The sequence below is a fragment of the Haliotis asinina genome, chromosome 2 (genome assembly GCF_037392515.1).
Source record: "Haliotis asinina isolate JCU_RB_2024 chromosome 2, JCU_Hal_asi_v2, whole genome shotgun sequence".
NCBI classification, from domain to species: domain Eukaryota; kingdom Metazoa; phylum Mollusca; class Gastropoda; order Lepetellida; family Haliotidae; genus Haliotis; species Haliotis asinina.
In genome coordinates this window covers 34,524,527-34,549,868 of record NC_090281.1, presented here as the reverse complement: position 1 = coordinate 34,549,868, position 25,342 = coordinate 34,524,527, and the positions used below count along the sequence as shown (strand labels likewise).

The 25,342-nt window shown below is 37.2% G+C and overlaps 2 protein-coding genes across 4 annotated transcripts in view; one reads left to right on the top strand and one right to left on the bottom strand.

Annotated features, from left to right (window-relative positions):
* The first annotated feature begins 216 nt into the window (after positions 1 to 216).
* On the top strand, positions 217 to 11,641 carry LOC137273643 (GDP-fucose protein O-fucosyltransferase 1-like). 3 transcript variants are annotated; one of them, XM_067806421.1, is made up of 8 exons: positions 217 to 547; positions 1,827 to 1,957; positions 2,768 to 2,883; positions 3,379 to 3,502; positions 4,007 to 4,184; positions 6,594 to 6,789; positions 7,106 to 7,333; positions 8,162 to 11,641. In XM_067806421.1, the coding sequence occupies exons 1-8, from the start codon at positions 531 to 533 to the stop codon at positions 8,348 to 8,350; spliced, it is 1,179 nt and encodes a 392-aa protein (XP_067662522.1). In that variant the 5' UTR covers positions 217 to 530; the 3' UTR covers positions 8,351 to 11,641. The 3 variants fall into 3 exon arrangements, with proteins under 3 accessions (XP_067662522.1, XP_067662523.1, XP_067662524.1); XM_067806422.1 differs by having other exon boundaries at positions 229 to 377; XM_067806423.1 differs by having other exon boundaries at positions 517 to 693.
* A 7,063-nt stretch (positions 11,642 to 18,704) lies between these two features.
* LOC137273644 (neuronal calcium sensor 1-like) overlaps positions 18,705 to 25,342 on the bottom strand; it is a 69,504-nt gene continuing 62,866 nt past the window's right edge. The window contains exons 6-7 of the mRNA XM_067806424.1: positions 24,212 to 24,378; positions 18,705 to 23,118 (exon numbers count right to left, since the gene is read on the bottom strand). Of these exons, the coding sequence (XP_067662525.1) occupies positions 23,020 to 23,118; positions 24,212 to 24,378 (266 nt within the window). The 3' untranslated portion in view covers positions 18,705 to 23,019. The remainder of the gene's footprint in view (positions 23,119 to 24,211; positions 24,379 to 25,342) is intronic.

Genomic DNA, 25,342 nt, shown 5'->3' with positions numbered 1-25,342 from the left:
GCACGGTTAGTTGTGAACTTTCCACATTTAGAGCTCATTCGAATATATAGTTCAACTTGTCATCTAAAAGTTCATCACCACTCCATTCAAGTTTCATGTGTGGAGATAAGCACTATCACAAATGCATCATGTAAACGTTATGCACAAGACTGATTGAGGCGCTTCGTTGTCCCTTGAAATATTTCATGGTCCACACTGAAAACGTCACGAGAGAGTAGTCTCCCTTAGAAATCGCATGTTCGAACACAAAACAAATAAAGGTTTAACACGTGTACTATTTCTGCAGGTCTGGTTGCTTGAGGTGTGATGCGAAGGTGAACACATATATGAGTTACATCGACAAGGGACCCCGGAGTGGCGTGAGATTTTATTCTGAGGTACGCCGAACAACAGGTGCCCTTCTTCAGATAAGGGCATTGCCGTACACTACCGCCGGTAGTGATATCGACATTCTCTGTCCACTTCCTTCTGGGACTAAGGACCGACAGAGGCATTACGCATTCCTGGGCTCCGTGCAGAGTCGATGACAGATGCATTTGACAGAGATGTGAGATTACTTCATGTACCGTGGATGTTTGTTGCTTTCAGCGAAGATATCTTTTCTTAAGTCTGATATAGTTCCATTCGAAGGTGTAACTAAAGAATCTGTGCACCTCATCCAGGGTTATTCTCATCTAAGGTTTCTTTAGAAAAGTAAGGATGCTTGTAAACGAGTACGCGTGCTTGTTTGATCTAAAGTGATGAAGATAAACGACCACAACATGAAGCTGTGTATCAAGCATCTTGAAAGTGTCGTCTCGTTGTCATAGATTTGATGAATTCTGTGTTACGTTGAGATGGATGAATTGATTTTTGATGAAGTCAGTTTACTAACAATCACTCAATCAATTAATTAATCAATCAATCTTTATTTCATACAGCAAGGCCACAGACCTGTAGTACAATAATGATTCATGTGTGGGTAGTAGTACATTCTTTCTTAGAAAAGCTTTGTGAATATATATGGTCAAACTAAATGTGTTTTAGAGGAATTATTCATCAGTGATATAAACTTATGAGTTTCAGGTTTGCATAATATTGCTTCATGTATCTATTTCTTATCAATAGGTATGCTGGGCAAACGCAAATTATATTCATCTTCGACGTTATTTAAGTTGCACATTTGACAAATTCTATTTTGTTTCCTATTTCCATGGTGTCTCCAGGTTTCAATTTATATATATATATATATATTTATCAGGGAGCAGAATCTCATTAGTGAAGATGTATGTTTCCTTATGGTCAAAAGTGAAGGGAAATGTAGTAAATGCATTTATTATATAATGAAAGACTACTTGACCAATTTTGAAAGAGTATATCTTTAAGTCTTTGTTTAACTGAACAGAATGAGACCTGGGCATAAAGGATTTTCTTGTTACTCAACCATTTCAGCATGTATAAGGAAATTTGATGTGCACAATACTGTGATGTGTTTTTCGTGTTATTTGTATCATATTCATAACCAAATGCAACAGTTGACTTACACCTCATTCCTTTGTCTCCAGTGGAAACCTCTGGTTTTAAAAACACCTCTATCAGATCAATAATATGAGATGATTGGATAGTCTAGTGGATAGAGTGTTCAGTTGTCACACCTAAAGCCTGGGTTGAAATAATTATGTGGGTATATTATGAGGAGTGGATTTCTGGTGTCGCCCTGGAGTTCCAAATTCTATTTATTGTTAATTACTGGAATATTTCTAAAAGTGGTATGAAACCATACTCTCTCACCACTTGGCCTGATGTACTCAGTAAATGTGTTGTTATGGTAACCTAGTCTTTTCCAGGTTTCCGATCAAGATGGACCGTCTTCAAGCGATGATCACTGTAATAGTCATCCTCATCTTCAACTTCATTGGTCAGCTCAATTCTGAAGAAGTGGACAGCAATGGCTACATTGCCTATTGTCCTTGTATGGGTAAGTGTCTCAGTTACCTTACCATGGTTTTCCTTTTCGGTTCTTTTTGACCCTTTGCCATTGTGTCATAAACAAATAGTTATGTAAACCCAAATGATAACCTAGCATTTAAGGACACGTTAATGCATCATTCAAATTTGAACACAACAGCTTCCTGCATTTGAACAGCCACTTAGTAACAATTTGTGCAGCATCAGCATTTCTTATGCAAACTGAATATTGAATAAGAATAGTATATATTATATATAACTGTGATTAGTATAAGTGATTCTGTTTAAATTGAATAGGAGCCAAAGTAAGATGGGAGATTCAGACCCTGAACCTGAGGAAGTCTAGACTTGCTTTATTTAGGGCTTTAGTATTGCAATAAGGGTTGGCAGAAGGGGAAAATAATGTGGTGCCAGGACTGTGAGACTGTGTTTCTGTTCTGTGTATTGATATTCTCTTTGGGTTAGTCTCTTCACCTGTGGTTCCAGCACTGGTTCCACCTTCTTCTTCTAAACAAAATGTTCAAGACGTTTTTATAGGAATCCTGATGACAAATGTTTTATTTTATATATTTTTTGTCATTTTTTATAATGACTTGTTCATAATTCATGCTTTTCTGAGTTTAAAAAATTTTCATCATCACCATTCATATAAATGATATTGTTTGATTCAAAATAATTGCTTTGCACTTGTGGCAGTTATAAGTACCCTTCATTCTGGAAGCCAGAGATCAACAGTGTCTGTTGAGTATTCCTAACTGGTAACAGGTTCAGACTGGCCTTACTTGTTAAAGAATTCTGATTTGTTTGATATATTTTTCAGGAAGGTTTGGAAATCAAGCAGACCAGTTCTTGGGAGCCCTGAGATTTGCATCCTCAATTAACCGCACCCTTATACTTCCGCCTTGGGTAGAATATCGACGAGGCCAGAGTAGATCTGTAAGTCTCACCTTGAAATGTTGAATGCCGTACTGTCTCATATACTGAAACAACATCTTCATTACTGTAATAGTGACTGCTTGATTACTTCTTTAATGATTTGTGGATTTAGGTAGCCTTGAGGTTAAAGCATTTGCTTGCCCCTCCAAACTGACACTTCATATTGATGTATATACACAAACCTTGCAAGATCGTTTTGAATTAGGGAGTGGTGAGGTTGCGTAGTGGTTAAAAGTGTTCGATTCCCAAATGGGTACAATGAGTGAAGCCTTTTCTGGTATCACAGCGGGGAAAACCAGAAATGGGCTTCACACACTATACCCATGTGATGAGAGAAACCTTTAACCATTGGGCTACTCCACCATCCCCACTGTCCTAATAATATAGATTGGCTATCAGACATAGCCTCTGCAGCTTTGTATTCACGAGGCAGACACCTTTATGTTGCAGTAGCTTAAGGTTTTTTCCTTATTTCCACATATTTTTCTCACACAGGTCCAAGTGGCTTTTGATACATATTTCAAAGTTAGCGAGGTAGCCAAGTTCCATCGCGTCATCACAATGGAGCGGTTTATGAAGAAGCTGGCGCCAACCTTGTGGCCGCCCGGACAACGCATATGTACAATCAGATAAAGTCGCTTCACTTGTAACTCAGTTAAACAGAATACAGTGGGTCCTTGTGAGATGTAAACTTGAGTTTCACGTCTCCAATAGTAACGCAACTAACATAATATACAAAATCTAACTTTAAGAAGGAACCTAGTCATAGCAATGATTGACTTCAATTAGTATATTCGATTAAGAGTTACTATATAACCTTTAGTTACATTGACCTTTAGTTACATGAGCCATTATAGTCATTAATCATTCTTCTGTGGATTTAGCCATTATAACTGAAAAGTTGACGTTTGTAGAGTCGCACTGATGTTATTGTTTTATCTGATTGTCATAAATTTGACTGACAGACATTATGATGTCGTGTAAACATGATTAGTAAGAAATTATGGTGTATATGATTGACACTGTATTGCTTGAGACCATTTTGTCTGACCATTATGCTGCTTGACTGTCGTGTATTCTGGATATTATGCTGTGTCTGACAAGGTGTTGTGCTTGCTTGCAGCATTCTGTCACAGTGAGCGCACATACGGAGAAAAGAAGAATGACTGTAATGCAAAAGATGGCAACCCATTTGCCTCCTTCTGGGATACGTACAACATCGACTTTGACAAGTCAGAGTTTTTCTCACCTCTCTATTATGATACTGAAAGTGCCCATGAAATGAAACGCTGGCAGAAAAGGTAAGTAGCTTGTATTTAGTGTGATACCTTTGCTCATTAATAACAGTTGCATCTAGCATTTATGAGCGAACATGGTCTAATATATGCAGTGAGGTAAAGCAATGCTTACAGGTTAACAACTTCTGTAATTTTCAGTTAGGAGTGAAACTGCATGCTCTTACCATGGTACAGTATGTATTGCGATACAAGGCAATATGATTTTGCTCATTTTGGTTCGTTCATTGAGATATGATCATAATGCAGAAAATTGACAACAAGAGAAATCTTGTAAAGAAATGCACAGATTTTGCCAAAATGATTGATTTATACAGGGCCCCGTTTCACAAAACTCTCGTAAGCCTAAGGTCTCGTAACTTTTCTCGTAGCATTCGTACCTCCTATACTGTAACATAGGAAGCAGGAATGATACGAGAAAACTTACGAGACCTTAGGCTTACGAGAGTTTTGTGAAACGGGCCCCAGGTTGGTAAAATGTTGGTACGAAAACCGAAAATACTGGTACCATTTTTGGGGATTGTGTTACTGTATACCAAAGGGAAGGTAAAATACTGTGGTTCTACAGATACTGTGATATACCATTTCACCCTTAATTTCAGAATTTGAGAGTTATTCTTGGTCACAGTGACATGTACAATTAACTTGAGCACCTGCAACTGGCAACATGCACTGGTGCAGCTGTAAAGAGTAAAGTTACATGCTACTGGACATTCCATGACTGGCTGACAGTCAGAGTTAATCAGGTCCATGATTTGGGATAGAGTTGCCTCCCTTGATTAAGCACCTGTCAGCCTGTTCAGTAGTCGGTCTAATTTAGGGGTTCTTGTAAATACAAGAGGGTGGGAATTAAACTGTAGAGGTTTCAGCAAATGTGAGTGAGTGAGTATAGTTTTAAATATTTAAAAATATGCTTAAAATTATGGAAAGGTGAGGGGGGGGGGTCATTGATTTTGTACATGACATGCAGGGGGAGGGGGGCAGTTTCTTTGTGCTTAAGTTTCAGGGAGTCTCATTCACATTGTACATGCTTCACCATTAAAATCATCATCACCGCCCTTTAACCATAAATTATAAACAGTCCCTTGGACCCATGCCAATATTTTCAATTTTTAGAGGGGAACACTAAGTCCATGGTTTAGACTACCAGTTGTCCGAGTTCAATTTTTGTGGAAGCCGTGGTGTCTGAGTGAGTTAGTGGGTTAGACTACCAGTTGTCCGAGTTCAATTTTTGTGGAAGCCGTGGTGTCTGAGTGAGTTAGTGGGTTAGACTACCAGTTGTCCGAGTTCAATTTTTGTGGAAGCCGTGGTGTCTGATTGAGTTAGTGGGTTAGACTACCAGTTGTCCGAGTTCAATTTTTGTGGAAGCCGTGGTGTCTGATTGAGTTAGTGGGTTAGACTACCAGTTGTCCGAGTTCAATTTTTGTGGAAGCCGTGGTGTCTGAGTGAGTTAGTGGGTTAGACTACCAGTTGTCCGAGTTCAATTTTTGTGGAAGCCGTGGTGTCTGAGTGAGTTAGTGGGTTAGACTACCAGTTGTCCGAGTTCAATTTTTGTGGAAGCCATGGTGTCTGAGTGAGTTAGTGGGCTAGACTACCAGTTGTCCGAGTTCAATTTTTGTGGAAGCCGTGGTGTCTGAGTGAGTTAGTGGGTTAGACTACCAGTTGTCCGAGTTCAATTTTTGTGGAAGCCATGGTGTCTGAGTGAGTTAGTGGGTTAGACTACCAGTTGTCCGAGTTCAATTTTTGTGGAAGCCGTGGTGTCTGAGTGAGTTAGTGGGTTAGACTACCAGTTGTCCGAGTTCAATTTTTGTGGAAGCCATGGTGTCTGAGTGAGTTAGTGGGTTAGACTACCAGTTGTCCGAGTTCAATTTTTGTGGAAGCCGTGGTGTCTGAGTGAGTTAGTGGGTTAGACTACCAGTTGTCCGAGTTCAATTTTTGTGGAAGCCATGGTGTCTGAGTGAGTTAGTGGGTTAGTCCCTGATGGGTCTAAACCTACCAACTGACCATGAGTACTAAAATTTGGGGTTTTTTCAAGAAAGTGTAATCCCAAATATAATATATGCTACATTTGTCCTGTTCAAGACTGTTTAGATCAGTGTTTGAAATTAATGCTGGTCCTGAATTGGCCCAGAGTTGACTGAAAACCACTCTGATTCACAGGTTTTGTCTTCGGCAGGTCCTTATGGCTTTGTTTGCTGTTAATTATTTGTATTGTAGTTAAAATATAGGACCTACACATTCTCATCAGGACCCGCAACTCTTTATGGTTTTGGATAATTAGGGCATGCAGCTTTTCAGAATTAAGGGCAAAAGTTGATTGAGACATAGCTCGCCTAAGAGTCAAACAACATCCTTAAATGGAACATAGCGCCTGTTTAGACTAATTATCATTTGTACATGTATTTTTAATTTCAGATACCCTGGGGACAAATACCCGGTGCTTGCGTTCACAGGACCCCCCGGAGCCTTCCCTGTCCAGAGGGCAGACGTTCCACTGCAGAAGTATGTCCGCTGGTCAGACAAATATGAGAAAATGGCAGACGATTTCATTGCAAAAAATATAAAAGACAAGCCTTTTATTGGGATTCATCTCAGAAATGGCATTGATTTTGTAAGTAGTATGTTCCACCAGTAATCCATGATGCTGGTACATGTATCTATCTTTTCAGAAACAGTTAATTAACTCGAGTAAAACTTTGTTCGAAAATCAAAACAAAATGATGATAGTTTGTCAAGTATTTTTCTTTTCTGGAGACAAATGTTATGAAACTTTTACATCATGCATTGAAATTAATGTTTGATCTTGAACCGATTTGGTGTTAAATTGTGATTCATCAGCATCATTTTGACCCAAACATACGATACGTTGATACAACATTGGTTGTTTGCATGGTTGTAATGATATCTTTGTCGCTGCTTTGTTGCAGAAAAGAGCCTGTGAACACATGGACAGCTCGGAAAACATGTTTGCATCTCCTCAGTGTGTTGGCTACCGAGGAGAAAAGGGCAAGGCGACCAAAGAAACATGTTACCCATCAGATAAAAGTGTTGTTAAGAAGGTCAAGGCTGAGGTCAAAAGGTTAAATGCAGGAACAGTTTTTGTTGCCACAGACGACAGGGATTTAATAGATGTCATGCAAAAAGCCATGAAAAAGGTAATTTTGTCATGTTAACATTGTAGGTCTGTTTAAGGTATTGAATCCTTGATATATCTAGGGTATAGTGGAGATTTATCGGAATGTATATCCTGGAGATATCAAGGATGAAGGTATAGCTGCTTGTTTCACATTAGTGATTCTTGGATAAATGGGGAACTTTCAATGTATAACCTGGCTGTGTATATACCAGTGTGTCCAGATATTGGGAGTGATGCTCATGGAGTAAACAGCCTGTTGAGTCAATTAAATATGCATTTAATGTGACTGCACTGCTGTATTTAGAAATGTTTAAAAATGTACATGAAGGTATGTTGAACAAGTAAACAGATCCACTGTGAATTTCTTGAACCATTTTCGAGAAAGCGTGATTGAAGAACCTTTTCACAAACGCATAGTATCATAACTATTTGCTAGTGATTCATAAACACAGTTCGGTCATGATTTCTCATAGGGAGCAGTTGGGTAGCATAGAGGTTAGTGCATTTGCTCGTCATGCTGAAGATCCGGGTTTGAGTCCCCTCCTGGGTACAATGTCTGAAGCCCATTTCTGGTGTCTCCTGTTGTGATATAGCTGGAGCATTGCTGAAAGTGACATAAAACAAACCTCACTTACTCACTCATTTCTTGAAGTGTCAATCACTGGCTTGTCTGGTCCAAACTCACTTGTGCACAGACCATGTTGTATAACTGTAGTACTGCTGAATGAAGTGTCTAATAAACATGTGCTCATGACACAGCCAGAATTGTACAATCAAATTGCTTTTAGCATTGCAGATGTAGATAGGTTTTTGTTGTTTCTATTTTCATGTCATTTTCTAATTTCAGGTTAAGTTTGTGAAACAGAGCAGTCCAGCCAGCCCTCACCTTGACCTTGCTATTCTAGGCAAGGCAGACCACTTCATAGGAAACTGTATCTCAACATTTACAGCATTCGCCAAGAGAGAACGAGACACTAAAGGATTGTCCTCATCTTTCTGGGCTTTTGAACCAAAACAGAAAAAGGATGAATTATGATGACCTTGTGTTCTTTTCATTCAAATTTAAATATCTGTTTGTTGATTGGATGCTGTTTAAGTGCTGAGAAATCTGAAATCTGTGATTACTCTGAAACCTGTCACTTGATGTGTTTCCTTAATCACATAGGCCTGTCAGTTTTAGGTTGTTGAGAAATATTTTTGTTTGATGAGGCAAAATATTTCTGCAAAATGTCTTCGGGATTGAGTAGTTTTCTTTAGAAATCAAAAATGTTTTCATATTTTATGCCAAACAAATAGTTTTTCTATTTTTCCAATAGAGGCTCATAAAAAAAAACACAAAATGGTGTTACCACAGTTACTGGGGCTCTCAGAATAATGCATTTAAAGAGATAATGCATTCTACTCTTTTCACCTGAAGTAATCTTGAATTTCAAATTGTTAGATGTATGAGAATGTGTTTGTCTTGTTTAGTTAAACTTATCCTAACAAAATCAAGGCACATTATAGCCAGTGATACTACAGTGAAGTTACTTGTACTGACTAGTAATTTTGTTTTTAAGTTCACTGAGATGTTCAAAATTCCTGAGAACCTTTAAAAAATGTGAAAGTTTTCATAGTTGACACTAAAAGATCAAGTGCTATTAAACATGTAAATCAAGTTTTATGTCTGGAAAAGCTACATGGCTACTGAATTTTCACTGTCTGGTTGACACTTCAAAGGTCAGTATACATTGTATTTTGCATCATGATGACAAATGAGTACGTACAACCTTGTGTTACGGTATCCTCAGCACCTACACCAGCATCAATTTGACTGGCACGATTGTCTCAGTTCCATTCTGTAAGTACTTGTAAGGGTATGAATTAATTTTCATTTGTTTTACTGGAAAACTGTTGGTAGCACATTTGCAGACAAAGCATAATTTTGTGGATGGTGTGTCCCTATTTAAACTTGCTACATTGTGATATCGAGTAAGACAAGATGGACTCCAGTTTTGATGAGTTATCTCCCTTTGACTGCTACAAATCTTTAAGGATTTACCTCCCCTTGAATCTAACACTTTAATTTGTGTTACAAATTACCCTTTTGCATTAATGCTCACATTAGTTGTATCACAATAGTTAAGGCACAATACAACATGTCAAAATCTTGCCAAGAAACAGTAACATAAAGTAGAATTAAAAATGATGGCAAATTAACAAAGTGCCAAGAAATAGAGCAAATCAAATGCATGTCTTTTTCACATTTTTTTGAAGACATTCTGTGCACTATGTTCTTAGTCAGTTCACTTATGTACTCAGGAATAGTTTCGTCTTGAGGGGCATTTCAGGAGATGGAATGGTGAAAAGGAACAAGTTATATTGTCAATCCATTTAACTTCATCTTTTGTTTTCTTGTGACCTTAAGTCACGATGTGGATGAAATATTGCCGATGTGACTTTATATCTTAACTCACCCACTCTGGTGGCCTTTAAGTTTTTTGAATTTCAATTGAAAGGGGACAACTCACTTCCTGTTACGCAAGGCTGCTGTGTACTTATATCAAACTGCTGTGGTTGTTGACATTATTTATCACCATGTTCATAGTTCATTTTACAGTGCTGGAGTTTCAGAGAAATATTTAGCTTTGACTTTGTGATAATGTCAATATTTTTGTATGAGAACCTGACTTTGTTGAAATTTGCCACATATTCAAAACCAAAACAAATTTACAAATGAGCTTATTATAATCCATTTCTTATAACTACTTAAAAACACTGCCATGTAAAAAGTATCATTTTCTTTTCAATAAATATGAAGTGCTTTAAAGGACTTAAGACATTTGTGTTGGTGAACAGTTATCTCCCATTAAAGTGAAAATTGTGTAAAATGCAGTTACCTTAATTTTATTGTTTCAGTGAAGAAAGGCAGTACCTGTTACTGACAGTCTGTAATTGAAGTTGAAGTCAGTATATGTGATAAATCTTTGCTGTATGAAGTCACTATGTAATAAAATCAGTGCTTCATTTGAAGTCACCATGTAATCTATTCACTGTACTTGAAGTCCATATGCACTCCACTTGTGCTTTAACAGAAGCCACTATTCAATAAAACTGTATTTGAAGTCTTCAACAGTTTCACAGTGTGTACTTTGATAAAAGATTTACCTTGGACTTTAGTAGAATTTAAAAGAAAAGAATTTGCATGAATATTCCACAGGTGGTACAGGACTCAGAGGATACTGGCTTTGAAAGGTGTACAGAGAGACCACTGATATCCAGATATTTTTTTTGCATAAATCGTCCAAATGACTGAATATCTGGATATATGGATACATGTATCTGTAACGCAGCCTTTGGTGTTGAAACGGCAATGAGCATACACTCCTATCACTTTAAAAAAACTAATATCACTTCCAGAACAGTGATTTGATTTGCCAAATTCAATTCAATCTGTGTCAAATAGGCCTGCTAATCACCACCAACACCCTCTGATCTGTCATTAATCCGCATGAGCAGACCTTGTCTTGTGTCAAAACACGTGGGACACTCATGCTTCACATGGTCAGTTGAAGACCAAAGCTTCAGGGATAAGTGAGGCAGTTATGTGATTTAGCTGGCCGGCTGGTTTGTAAACTTACCGTCAGGAAATGGAAACTGCATAGCCTATAAGTGAGTGACCTTTTTAACATAAGACATTGGTTTCTAATGAATATTGACCAGAAGGCAAGGGTTGTGATATTTGGGGTCCGGGTACATGGGGTCTCACTGTACTTATGCATAATTCGTTACTTGTTATTTGTGTTTGAGGAATGTGGTTTCCACAGATCTTTGTCTTAGGTTGGACATAAAATATTTTATAGTAAGTGATACCTCTGGTAACATTGTAATGTAAGGAGCAATCTAAGAAGTTGTTTGTATTTGTTTGTTTGTTTGATGTTTAGCACTGCACTTATCGCAACATGAACATTGATCAACGCAGTTGGGATACAATAACAAGTGTCGGCCAGGTCAGTGAGCCTGACCACCTGATTCATCAGTCACCTCTTACAAGCTGAAGACGAATTCTAATTCTTCTCTCTATGAATGTTGTCTTGTATTAGCTGTAGCTTTTTATCAGGCTTGGTCTGTCATTACGGAACTGGTAAGAATTCAATTGTAGTATTATTAGGCTGTTTCATGTACTCGATGTCCCTCATTCTCCCAAGACAAGGTTGCTATACTTACTTTGCTCTTTATGCTTTTGGTACCATGTTATGTATAATTTACTATGCAGTTATATTTATTTTAACATACTTCTATTTTGAAGCCTTTTGAATAGGATATTCAATAAATTATTTTACTGACATTATTTGTTTGGCTTTATATTGATATTGAGATGGTTTTAAAGTTTATCAGCTTGGTGTTAATTCATGCAAGGTAAGAGTGTAGTCAGTCTCACTTTTCATAATGGCGTAAAACTTAATTCACTCACTCCTGCCAAAGTGTGAATGTTTAGCATCTAGGAAAACTATGTGACTACCAACAACACTTATGTCTTCAAGGCTGAATCACTCTCAATCAAGAATGAGAAATAACAATGTCTCCACAACAAACCCTGTTATCTTTTTCATTGGAGCACTTTATTGAAAGTGTATACATAGAAAAATACTCAACACAGAAAAATGTTTAAATGCACACAAAAATAAATAAATAATATAAGAATAATTCAGAGATCAATGAAATCCATGTTTCTGGAACCTATCTCAAACAGCTATTCTACTCTAACATATTTGGTAGGGGTTACGATCCACAAATCATTCTTCACGTAACATGCTGTTGTAACTCCACAGTTTATCACTGGATTACGAATGTCACAGCACTATGAATGTTTTGTGGATCGGATACCCAGGTTTGTTTTGGGTGGTATACATACATCAAGGACAAGTGAAACTGAAAAATAGCAAACCCTTGTTTAAAAAGTGGCTCAACTTCAACATGTTCAACTGACCAATCAACACTTCTCAAACTGCATGCTGTTAGGGTGGATCACTAGCCTGGCACCGCAGTCAGCTCACTCACCATGCCCCGTTTAAGCCAAATAATGTCTAACTGCTTCCTAAATACAGTCCTTTGTTGTATCTGGAAGTATCCTTTGTCCATCTGGGAAAGACAATTATTACTTTACTTGCACCTATGATGATTGTTTTGCTTTATGCCACTGTCAGCAATTAACCCAATTTATATCACAGCCTGAATATATTCAACCTTGGCTCAGACAAACAGGTGGTTCATAGCATGGCCAACATTCTACACCACCTTCGTATGACAGCCACACTATCAATCATAAAGACTTACTGCATGTAGCTGACAAGCATGGAGCACAGGGGACCTTTTGGGATCGAAGATACCAAATTTTTTAAATTCCTTGCAAGAATACATCCACAAAATACATCCCTAAAGGGATGCTCTAATGGCAGTTTTTGGTCCAGGTCTAGATTATTGTAGTCCCCCTTTAAATTCCGTTCCTGAGTGGTCATCCACTAGTAGAAAATTGGTCTTATGACACCCCAAGAGGAGTAGGTATTTCATTTCAACAAGCATTGTCACTACGGTAACATAATCCCCCCGCTGCAAATTATCAACTCAAACTTTGTGCTGAAACATTCAAAGTGTCACAATGACCTTGAAAATGATGAGAAGATCACTAAAACTGACTGGGTCCTACACCATCTGTAGATGAAGCTTGGTGTCAAATATGAAGAAAATCCACGGACTGGTTCTTGAGATATCTCGCTGACAAGCTAAGCATGTAGGTAGGTGAACATGCTGAATCCTTCAAAGTGTCAGTGTGAAAATGACCTGAAGGCCATCAAAAGCAACTGGGCCTTATAACATCCCTAGATAGAGCCTGGTGTCAACTATGAAGAAAATCCATCAACCAGTTCTTGGGATAACTTGCTGTCAACAATGAAATGTTAAAGTTAAGGTCATGAAACCTGACCAACACCTTTCTCATTCTGTGATGAACCTAGGTACCAAATATGAAAAAGAATGTAGTTAAGTGTTTTTTACTTACTCCATTTCATATGTACGGATGGGCAGACGTATGTGTGGACGGACGAAGCCTAATACTATATCCCACATTTCGTGTTAAACGTGCTAAAAACAATGGGATAAAAACAATTTCTGATTTGAAATTAGGAAAGCCCTCCATTGGTTTATTTCATTGTTCTTTTGCCATAACAAGCACTGTGATTGGTTAGAACAGACCAAGCTAGTGCTGAAGCTATGGCAGTGCTGAGGTAGCCTGAAACACCCAAGATGATTGGTCAGTTACACTGCTGGGTCCCGATCCACAATTTGTTCATTAGTAAGTCAATGATGTAGCATCATGATTTGATTTGAGTTATGATTTGTCACAATGTTACAAACACTTTGTGAATTGGTACCAAGGTGAGCCAAGCACGGGATGGTTTCATTACTCACCTGTGCCAAGGTACAGTTTCAATAAATCCTGTATCTCCCTTTTGGAATATTTCATGCCTTTTGACTCGAGCATCTCAGAATCAATGCTAAGTCACAGTATTTCATAGTCACTGTTGCAGGAAAATGAAATCAGTGATTTGCAGTTTCACAATTCTTTTTCATTAATAATACAAAAATCTATTGGAGATTGTGTGGATTTTCCAGAATATTTCATGACTGGTTGAACAATGAGATGGTTTCATGTCACCATAAAAAGCATTGATTCAAACCACTGATTTCATCATATTTCGAGGTGAGGCCAGAACAATAATATTACGGATCCATGGGTCATATTTTTTCAAGAATAATAATAATAAAAAAATGCAAACAAATTTTTCCTACTCAAACAATAAAATCCTAATGTTTCCACTTGCCCAAACTGTAAACTTAAAAAGACACTTAAATACTTTTTTTTTGCCTCATATACGCCTCATACATTTACAAAAGTATTTGTTTTTAAATTAATATAACTTTGACTAGTGATTTTTAAAATTTATTTTGTTCTGCTCCGTTATGTTTTCGAGGACAAAGATCCATAAAACAAGAATAAAATCAGTCTGGCTTAAGTAGATCTTTCTCAACACTGTCACCAGGCAAGATAACAAAATGATAGTGAATACAATAAAGGATTTTGATTTGAATTTCCCACAATATTCAAAGAATACATGGTGGCACCACATTTTGACAAACACTATGTAACACATGCTTATATGCGTGACAATAGATTTGTAAGACTCCTTGAGAATGCTGACCTTGGAACAATAAGTCAGTCTGAACACCCTGCCACATTACAGGCTGGAATGGAAACATCCTTGTGGACAACGCTTCAACATAGACCAATCTCAATAAATTCAAACACTGCAGCTAGCTACTGCTGAACAAAGATATCAGGATCTCAATTTCAGGTCACATGGAACAACCATTTGCGAACTTAAACAGACGAATGAAACTTCTGACAAGATATACTACCGACAGAAAATAAGGCAACCAAGAAATTGAATGTAGATGACTTTGACTGTGACAGGATCCGTTATCGTGGCCTATCTCCCAAACGCAACATCCAATGACAATGGAATTTCGCATGATGCATGCCCAGCACGTGCTACACGTGCATACAGAAGTTAACTCCTGTAAATGTACTGGAGAAGTCGCAATCACTAATGCAATAGAGATTGACACTTACTGACAGAAATGCCTCCGAGGCAGTATCTCGGTGAAGCAACAAAATGGAGAATTGTGGGGATGATAGAGGGGGGGACATCATTATGTGAAGTTGCCCGGCAGATGGGTAAATCAAAAAGTGTAATTTCACGCCTGTGGGATAAGTACCGTCAAACAGGTGGGGTTGCAACGAGACCTGGGCGTGGTAGACCAAAATCAACGACATCACGACAGGATCGTCTCATTACGTTAATTGCTCTACGCGCCATAAGCGCCATCATCAGCTCACCATAAGCGCCAAAGATTGGCATGAGCTAGGCAGCATCAGGGACGGGCTATGCGCCACTGGCGTTACACCATGTTCTCTGATGAGTCAAGGTTTTGCCTACGATTCACAGATGGCAGAAAACGTTGTTGGCGTCGGAGCAGGGAGCGATATGCTAGAGCAGCAATTCTTGATCGATATGGAGGTGGTACTGTCATGGTGTGGGGTGGGATTACACATGACAGACGATCAGATTTGGTCATCATTTACAGAGCCATGACTGGTCAGTGATACGTTGACCAAATATTGCGTCCTGTTGTGGCTCCATTGGCTAGAGTTATCGACCGAAATTTTGTATTCCAAGATGATAATGCCAGATCACATCGGGCCCGAATTGTCTCCGCTTATCTCAGACAAGAAGGTATCCAGACATTGGACTGGCCCTCTAAGTCCCCAGACCTGTCCCCAATTGAACATCTCTGGGACCTTCTTGGTCGAAGGGTGTACGCCAGGGACCCAGGACCCGCCAACCTGGCCCAGCTTGGTGCAGTTCTCCAAGAGGAATGGCGGGCAATACCACGGGCAACCATCTGGAAAACAGCATGCCATCAAGGTGCCGTGAATGTGTTGCCCAACATGGTGGACACACCAGATATTGAACTTGACGCCTAAAATTGATTTAGTGGATATTTAAAGCAGTTTCAAATTCGCTATTATTTCATTAGTTCCCTTATTTCTTGGCGGTAGTATATTTGATATTTCGCAGTTTATTCAGAGCTCTTTTCCTGATCCTAACAGCACTGATATCAAAATGGCAACTTTCATTCCAGGTTCTATTTAACAAATACCTGGTATATTCATTTCAAAACTGAAGAAAACATCATGATGTCTTACAGGTGGCTAAATTGTCAGGTAGTTACATCTCACAAACTGTGGAATATCTCTACCATTAAAATGTTTATAGAAGCAATGGACAGACAAATTCTGAATGTTGGGTAGAATAGGTTCTGTTCACATCTCCAGTAGTAATTCTTACATCTCCAGTGCTGCAGCCAGGATTTCCATGGAAGGAGCCAGAAAAAATCTGTAATCCTTCTCTTTTACATTTTGAAAGTCAAAAAAATTGGATGATAAACTCTGTACATCAATTCGAGCTAAATACAGGGAAACGAGCTCACTGCAGGGATTTATAATACAGTTTTACAAGGCAAATAGACATACCAGCAATATGAAGTGCCTTTCAATTAAAATAGTCTTATTTTGAAATTAATTATGAGACCAATATATAAAAACGTGTTAAACAAAATTTATTTGTGCAACTGTTGATGCCTACACCAGAAACTCACCAGAGTAAGTAAGTACAATTAGCATGGATACCGCAATCATGTAGATTGATAATCAGAGCTCAGTAATCCATCAATAATTTATTGTAAACCACACACATCTTATGTGAGCAATATCAGAATACAGTCATGACATTGTGCAAACAAAACTGGCACTATTTAATACCACAATCAAGACAATCCATGGCATTTCCTGTTGAGACACACATGCATGCTGTCTTCATTGCAGTTTCACAAGTCACAAAACTGCACCAGTTGTTAGTATCTTGACGTATCTACCATTATAATCCGAAAATACTTTCAAAAGTTCAACTTGATGTTTCAGATATACATGAATATCAGTTAGTCTCTGAAGCTCATCCATATTCACTGACGCAAGTGAGATTGAACGACTAAACAATTTTTGGATCAATCACATCATCAATTTTCAAGGTCATCCTGACCTGACCAATATGGAAAGGCCTTCAATCTTTGCTCAGTGTGATTTTAACTGGATAAAAATCTGCACAGAAACCTCCATACAGTGGACATGAAGTTGTTTCCAGAACATTGTACGCTTCACTATTTCAATGAAACTGATATAAAGATGCTAAAGATCAATATGCTGTTTTTATGTTTGACAGAAATAAATGCTAAATACAAGATACAAAATGCAAGAACTACTGAAAGATTAAACTGAGTTGACTTAATGACTTATTTATGCTAGTATTAACAAACACTATTTTTAACATCTTTCTATTCACACAGAAAATGGATAGTAACTTCTTTATTGCAATGAGTGTGACGTTTTTGTGTAAGCACTGACACCATTATCAGGCAAGTTATTTTTGCAACTTTCTATTCCAAAGTTATTTTAGTAAATTGTACCCCTTATCAATCCGGGCCACATATTCTTTGTAAACTTCTGATTCAATGCTATGCATATCAAATATAACAAACACATAAGCTTGGTAAATGCAATACGCTAAAAAGGTTGCTCATTTATACCAATGCCACTATATAATCTAGACCTGCCAATCCAGTGATCAACAGCATCAGCACCTTTATTTTATATACAACTACTTACTTCAAATTCCAGTCACAATTCTAAACTCACCATTTCAGAGTCATTACTTACTAAGAATTGCACGCTTGCAAATCTAGAATTTGTTGAGAGGATTTCTACCCAGTGGTTCCCAGGATTCCCCTTTGACATTGTTATTTGGAAGTCAGATTGACTCTTCCAATTTTGGAGCGAGTTAAAATAAAAATCTGGGGGTCAAACAATTCACAAAGATATAATCAATTTTCAACTAAGAATTTCTTTTTCTTTCAAATGTATGCCTCTATGTATGAATTCTAGAGAATTATCTTGTGTACTTTTGAATCAGTTTGAAAACAGATGTCAATTTAGTTACGCTTATTACCTGTAACACTGAACTGTGTTGTTTTGATTAGTGATTTTATTGCGTCAAATGCGATGCAATGTTTGTTTTTTAAAGCATATTTGCACTGTGTACTGCATCATATACGCAGCTCTTCCTTGTCAGAGGGAACCCTGGATCCCTTTTACATATGGAACATTTCAGTTTACCTTTATGAAATCCATTGATCAACAGCATGAGCACCTCAGCCTTAGTTGTGACTCCAAACAAAGTACAGATGACATATGGAAAAAAGAATTTTGTTCAAAAGTCCTTACCTTCAGAAACAAGGATATTCTATTTCATTCAATTCAAAAAAATAAAATTAAGACTCTTGTTGATTGATCCTGTTATTAGTCAAAAGTAAATCAAGTTTACAAAGCAGTAACAATATGTAGAACTATAACAGTATGACTGAATTTCGCGATCGAGGTCTAGACATTGAGGCTGGTTACTGATGTTGATCACAGAGATTGGTAATCATTATGTGTATATCCATCGATTATCAATAAATATTGGAGAATTAACTTTGAGCAAAAATGCTATATAGAACTGAAAGAAATGCACACATCACTGGTGACATATTAATGCTTGGATTTGTAACAAAACTTTATTTCAACACAAGGTTCGACCTATTTTATTTCTTGTTTTACATATCCAATGGTCGTATTTTTTTTTTTAGAATAATGAAAAAGAAAAGCAATTTTCCCATCTCAAAAATAAAATTTCATGTTTTGTTTTACAAAAATGGAACCTCACAGGAAAATGTTTTGCCCCATATACACTTCATAAATTATCAAAATACTGTTAGTATAATTATATAAAAGGAATTATTATTTTGACTGGTGGTTTCCTCTCACCCCACCCCAACCCTCTTCTGCCGTGGGTTATCCATAAAACACGAAATAAAATTGGTCTGGTCCCATGGTTTATGTGCGACAACACTGACGACAATTTTTCAAAGTGACAATCATAAATAATTTCTAATTAATATTTGCTAATGTCAATTTTTTCAGCCAGCCCTTCTCCATACATATGTAATGGTGATGATATTCAAGAGAATTAGCATGGTTATGTACGTCTTACGACATCAAGGACAAACTTAACAGTGGAAGAAGGTACCTATTCGGCAGCACTTTGTGAAACAACATGAAAATATCTGTGGGAGAATTCAACAAGCATCAAAACCTATATGGCTTGGCAGTCACAGTGTGTACAACCATTAGGTTAAGACGGCTTTGAATTCTGTCCTGGCACTTGGTGCATTATTCTTACACACAACTGACACTGGAACACAACACTTACGAAACTATTCTCAACTATTCATAAATAGTTTTTTAACTATTTACGGATGTTAAACACCTGTTAACTTGTCACCTTGAATCACACGTTTCAAACTTCAAACATAAACGTTTTCAAGAACAATAAACAAAAATTCTAAACCATCTTGCAATTTTGTTTACAAAGTTTGAAAAGTCGAAATGGTTCCACCACAAGTACTTACTTCAAAGCAAACTTATTGCCTGGTCTTATTTTCAAAACTCCACAGCTAAGAACCAACTGTTTATGAATCTCTGTTTGAACAAACATATTCACGTTTAATACAACCATGGCAAAATATAAATAAGCTTCACAACTGGACAAGGTGAGAATTCATAACCAAAACACCTTGAAAATGTCAAACAATGAACTTAGCACAACAGCAAAGAATGCATAATATGATGATGTTTAGATACAAGGGAGAACTCTACAGCAGCACCTCACTCACAGGACTGGAATCACGATAAACATTTCATGCACCTGTTTACGGCACTTGTGACAAAGTGATCTACAATCACGTGTAGCTGTCACTGCGGACAGTAGAGCTGGGACCGGTCCAAATTTTCTACCCGAGTAGCCCATTAAAAGTACCTTGGGTACATATCTGTAGTACCCGTGTCAAGGTCCATTCAGATTAATTAAGCTGTATTACCACACCTGCCTCAGTGACAGACCGCAACCACTGCACCAAAAGTTATCAAGGAAACAATGCCTACAATAAATGGCTTCAACAAACCGGATAAACTACAAAACAAAAGCATAACATTCTTTAAAAAGAACCTGTTGAAGTTAAAATATATCATTCAAATGATAAATTTCAGTTCTCTTCAGTAACTCAAAGTCTGTAAAACTAAACCTTGAAGCAATCACTTGGAATACATATTAATAGAACCAAAATAATTAAGTAAATATTTCCATACTTGTTCCACTATCAAACCCCACATGACTGTACCAAGTACCTACGCATGAGTCCAATCTCTGTGTTTTCTTGTCTTTCTTTATTTGATACATTATGCAGTCATATCTTAAAAATTTTCCCAATTCCAAACATGGCTACGGCCATCCAATGCCCTGCCACACAGTTCCTGTTTCCAACTCCATCAAGGCACTCATCTTCTCCAATACATACCACATTTGGTTTCCCTATCTATAATGGTTTCTCAGAAAATTTGTCCCCATCATCACAGACAGAAGGAGCGCAAATCTATATCCCCATTACTTTATGGAGGGGATAACAAGAGCTGTTGATTCTATGATGTTTGCAGAGAAAAGTCCATAAAACAATATGGTGTCTAAATAAAGGTTATGCAACACAAACACAGACAGAAACCAGTCTACATGCGGCATGCAACCCATTCATCAAGCAGTTTCTAATGAGCAAGACACTGATGAGGAGGATGTTCAGGAATGTGTACACACAAAATTGTGACATTGTGATAAATGGTAAGAGTCACACAATGAGCGTGGTAATATTTGAAAAACATAAATAACTACGATCCAAAAACTGCAAGAAGATGATAAGCTATCATATTACACTTTGACCAACATTAAAAAATTCTTTTACAAACTGTTATCGCATTTGAATAATGGTATGCAAATCTGATCCACTTCATGAGCATGTTTGAAATGGCAAATTTTTAGGTAAGCTGAAGACAATAATTTTCAAATAAGCCTATTTCAGTAAAGCTTTTGCATCTTTAAAGGGGCACAAGTGCAGAGCAATTTCCAAGGACTGGTTGATCTTTTTGGTATCGTTTTTCTCCCGAGTACCTGGATGATATGCCAGAATTTGTGCCTGGTTCGTGACATCTGCTGCACCACCCGTATACACAACTGATTTAAGTACTGACTGATTAAGTATTGACTGATCAACAAAGATGAAGTCATTTTCACTTCCTTGTTATGGAAACAAATAAAACACTTTGAAGTTTAATCATCTGCCCATGGTAAAAACTGCTAGGACTGAAAAATAACGAAGTCAATGTATGTCTTTATATTGTCTTATAACCCTAATTAGTTCATTATCATATTTGTATGTATTAATAAAGAAGCAAACGGTCTGCTTAAACTTATTGTGAATTTATAACATAACTGCAACATCTAAACAATGTATATATTGCTAACATGAGTCATATTTCACACACACCCTATGCCTGGCATAGTGTGTGTTATCTATAATACAGATTCTGCTGAAGGCTGCAACAGTGTGTTATCGGTGTTATCGGTTAATCCTTTGATCCTTTGATCCTTTGATCGATGTTTGTTTTGTAACTCAGCTGACAAACCCTGCTGCATGAGTTACAAGCACATGTTACATAACATGTAACACATTTACTACCTTGATTAATAATGTTGAGGATTTACGCCAGACTGGAGAAATGCCAAATGGGAACCTTTATAGAGTAATCTGAGTGGCGTTACCACTAATCATAACTGTTATAAATTCATTAACTGACCATCAAGCGAATGATGACAAATAACGTGTAGGTTTATATCATCAAACGCGGGTGACAGCGAGGCTACACTGAATGCAGTCTGAAAACACTTTTTGTTTTGAGGAACTTCATTGTTACACAGAAAGAATTTTCAGATTTTTCTACCTATGGCAAAGTTATTATTAGTTTAAGGACTCCAATAATAAATATAATTTATGCTACAAAAGATGCGCCAACCCTCAATACTATCTAAATATAAAGCTTTGCAATCTAATTAACTTATACGAAACAAATGGTTTGCTTCGTGCCTGTAGACATCATATTTTAAATGAAATGGTTAAATATTGACGCAAATAACACAAAAACAGGATTCAATTGGAGCAGTCACTATACCATTCAGGCACTGGAAAAAATCTACACTGCTGGGATTATACTTTATTAGACAAGGAATACCCGGGATATTTTCAAACAATGGCATGTGATGGACATCCAGCCTTCCCACTGTATAAGGTGAAGAGATTCTCACAATGTCTACAGAAGTCCGTCACGGTCGAGGGAGCTGGTGCTGACCAACTTGTAGCTTGGATTCGTAATTACACCATTGCTGAGAAACATTAATCGTTCCACATCAGTGCCCCTTTAATGACAGTCAAGTGGAAGGCATTTCCAAATTTCCAAATTTCATGCATTGGTGACAAAAATTAAGTTTAGTTCATTCATCTATTTTGAATTTACCATTACACAGCTCACATTTTATATTAACTTACATCATTATGTTGCAGTGGTTTTTGTCAGGTTAATAATTGCCTTTGCATACATTTGTGACAGGCGCCAAAAGTAGAGCACTTAAAGCTGTCCCTTAGGTATTACCACCTTTTGATAGCGTCTGAAAAAATCTGCCTTTGCCATAATTTCAGGTTAAAGAAAACATGATAAAGTAAAATTGCTTGTCATCAAACTCTTGAAAAGTTTGAAAATTGTCATACCAAGTGCATCATTCCTTGTTGTTTAAATAAGGTAACTGTCTTGAGTTCTATGATGACAGAAAATGAAAGATTATTAACAGTGAAAAGCAAATTCCAAATTTTTCACTTGGTATTATTTGTCAACTATATTAGAGAATATATTTGTTTTACCATGATTTAAAAAGCACATCTGGTTAAACCAATCAAGTTTAAATGAGTCTTGAAAAAAGGTACTAAGATGAGTGTCATGTGCAATGATCCACTGGTCTTCCTTTGGCAAGGGAGATAATTACATGGATCACAACAGGAAGACCACATGTGAAAATGTCAATGTTGAGGAATTTCCATGGACAACGCTTGGACAATCCAAGGATCATTCCGAGAACCTTCTCGGAACTCTTCTTTGGTCAACATTCCATCATGGTTCTGTGGAAGGAAATCATGAGATTATATACTAAACCCTGTGATTCATTATCTCTTGACTATTCCAATACGTTCAGAACCTAGGAATTCGTTTCTCAGAATCTGATCATTACTGATAATGCAATCCTAAAAATTGTTGAATTAGGACATACAGTTTAAAAGGCACATTTTGAATAGCACAACACTGTCTGGTTAATCAATGAAAAGCTAAGGAATCACTTGTATTTGTATCCATCATGCTTTTCAACAACAAACAGTCAAAAACGTTTGAACCAAAACAGAAAAGTAAAGATTACAAGTTTTTGACATGAAAAAAAGGCCCAAACCAATAATATCAATAAACACTTAATATTAATGAAGCAATTGGCAGCTATATATTCAGGGATCAAGATTCCTGTTTCAAGTGTACCTAATAGGCCACCAGACAAATATTTTAGATGTGCCTTCTAAAAATCAAGTGTGCCCACATGTTTTCAGAATAAATGACTGTAGCAATGATGATCAATAGAAAGTTTTTTGTTCGTAAACAACAAATGTAACTTGTTTCCTGTTATCGCTGATATATATCTTCTGCTTGAGATAGCTTTCTTTTGCGTCTTTTCCCAACACCCTTAATTAGCTATGAATTTTGTGACAGGTTCGCATGTCCAATATATATAACATGCACAATGTCCTTGCTATAACCCAAATTGTCAGTACTCCCATTAGACTAAATGGAAAAACTACAAGATTTCTTTACATCATCCATCACAATTCCAGTGATTTCCTGGGTGATAAAGTCAATAATGTTTTTGCTTGTTTATCACTTGTGTAAGTGTTTCGCTTTGGGGATTAAATGAGTGAAGTTGAGTTAAGTTTCTAAAATGGGCACCTAGAACATATTTTATCTGTGTCATTGCAATATTTGCAAATATGGATTTTTTTATTATCCACAAAAAAAGTCAACACTCGAGTTCCCTTAATCTCAAAACATTTGTAGCCCTAAAAAAATTTAACTTTGATCGTAGCCTATGTGTTAAGAATGGGCTTAAGAAGTTCGTAGGGCTACGAACGTTTCGAGAATAGCTAGCCAGATTATTGTCAAAAATCTACTTACCAGATCCATCTGGTCAAATATTTTGTTGACTCTTTTCTCCGGAGTGTCTTCGTCTTTTGGGAGATCAAGCAGATTACCCACCATGCAGTAGATGGCATCCACGATATCCACCATCTCGGCCTTGGTTATGTAGCCGTCATTGTCCAGGTCATACAAGTTGAAAGCCCCTGGTATGAGTGTATAGTTATATCGTTTACCCTAACATTCATAACTCAAAATGGCAGTGGGGTGGCCTAGCAGTTAAACCATTTGCTTGTCATGCCAAAGGACTAGGTTTGATTCTCCACATAGGTACAATGTGTGAAACCTCTTCCTAGTGTCCCCTGCCATGATATTGCTGGAATATTGCTAAAAGTGGCATAAAACTAACTCACTGGTCTGTTACTCTTTCTCAATCAGTTAAATGGCTGATATGCAGCAGTGAGTAGAAAGTCAACTTCAAATTCCTAAATTAGTTCCTGATCTGCAGTGGTCCCTGACAACGGGACCAATAAAGACAAGACTATAGCTGGTTGAACATTTTTGCATTATTTTCAAAAAAAAAATAAGGGATATTCCACTTTGCGAGCATACCACTGACCAATACCAATACATATACGAAGAAGTAACATATATCCATACAGATGAAATATCTCCAAACAAATGGAATAAGTTGTCAGATTTTTTGCTTAATTTCTCATCATCTGTTTCCTCCTTGGCTTCATCATTTGCAAATCTTGTAAATCTAAATTCCCCTACGTCTATTTTATTTTTTTTGAATGGTATATAACCTATAAAAGCACATCTGAAGTCAGGAAAGGAAATGACTTATGATAAGGACTATGTTTTCTCCCAGTTAAAGTCAAAGTCATAGCACTTATATTACAATTCTATGCTACCTATTTATATAACAGCAGGGAAAGAAACATTTCAAACTTTCATACAAGACCACAGAACCAGTGAATGAACAATAATTAGTGGTCCCGTCTGTACTTCACTGGTCCAAAATAACATTTGCAGGTTTTCTTAACTCTCAATACAAAATTCACTGGCCACCAGGACCACAGGAAACTTGTCATTTACTGGTGAATTTTTCAGATGAATTTTTACTAGCCAGGGTCAACAAGACCAGCATAAGTTTGCCACACTAAA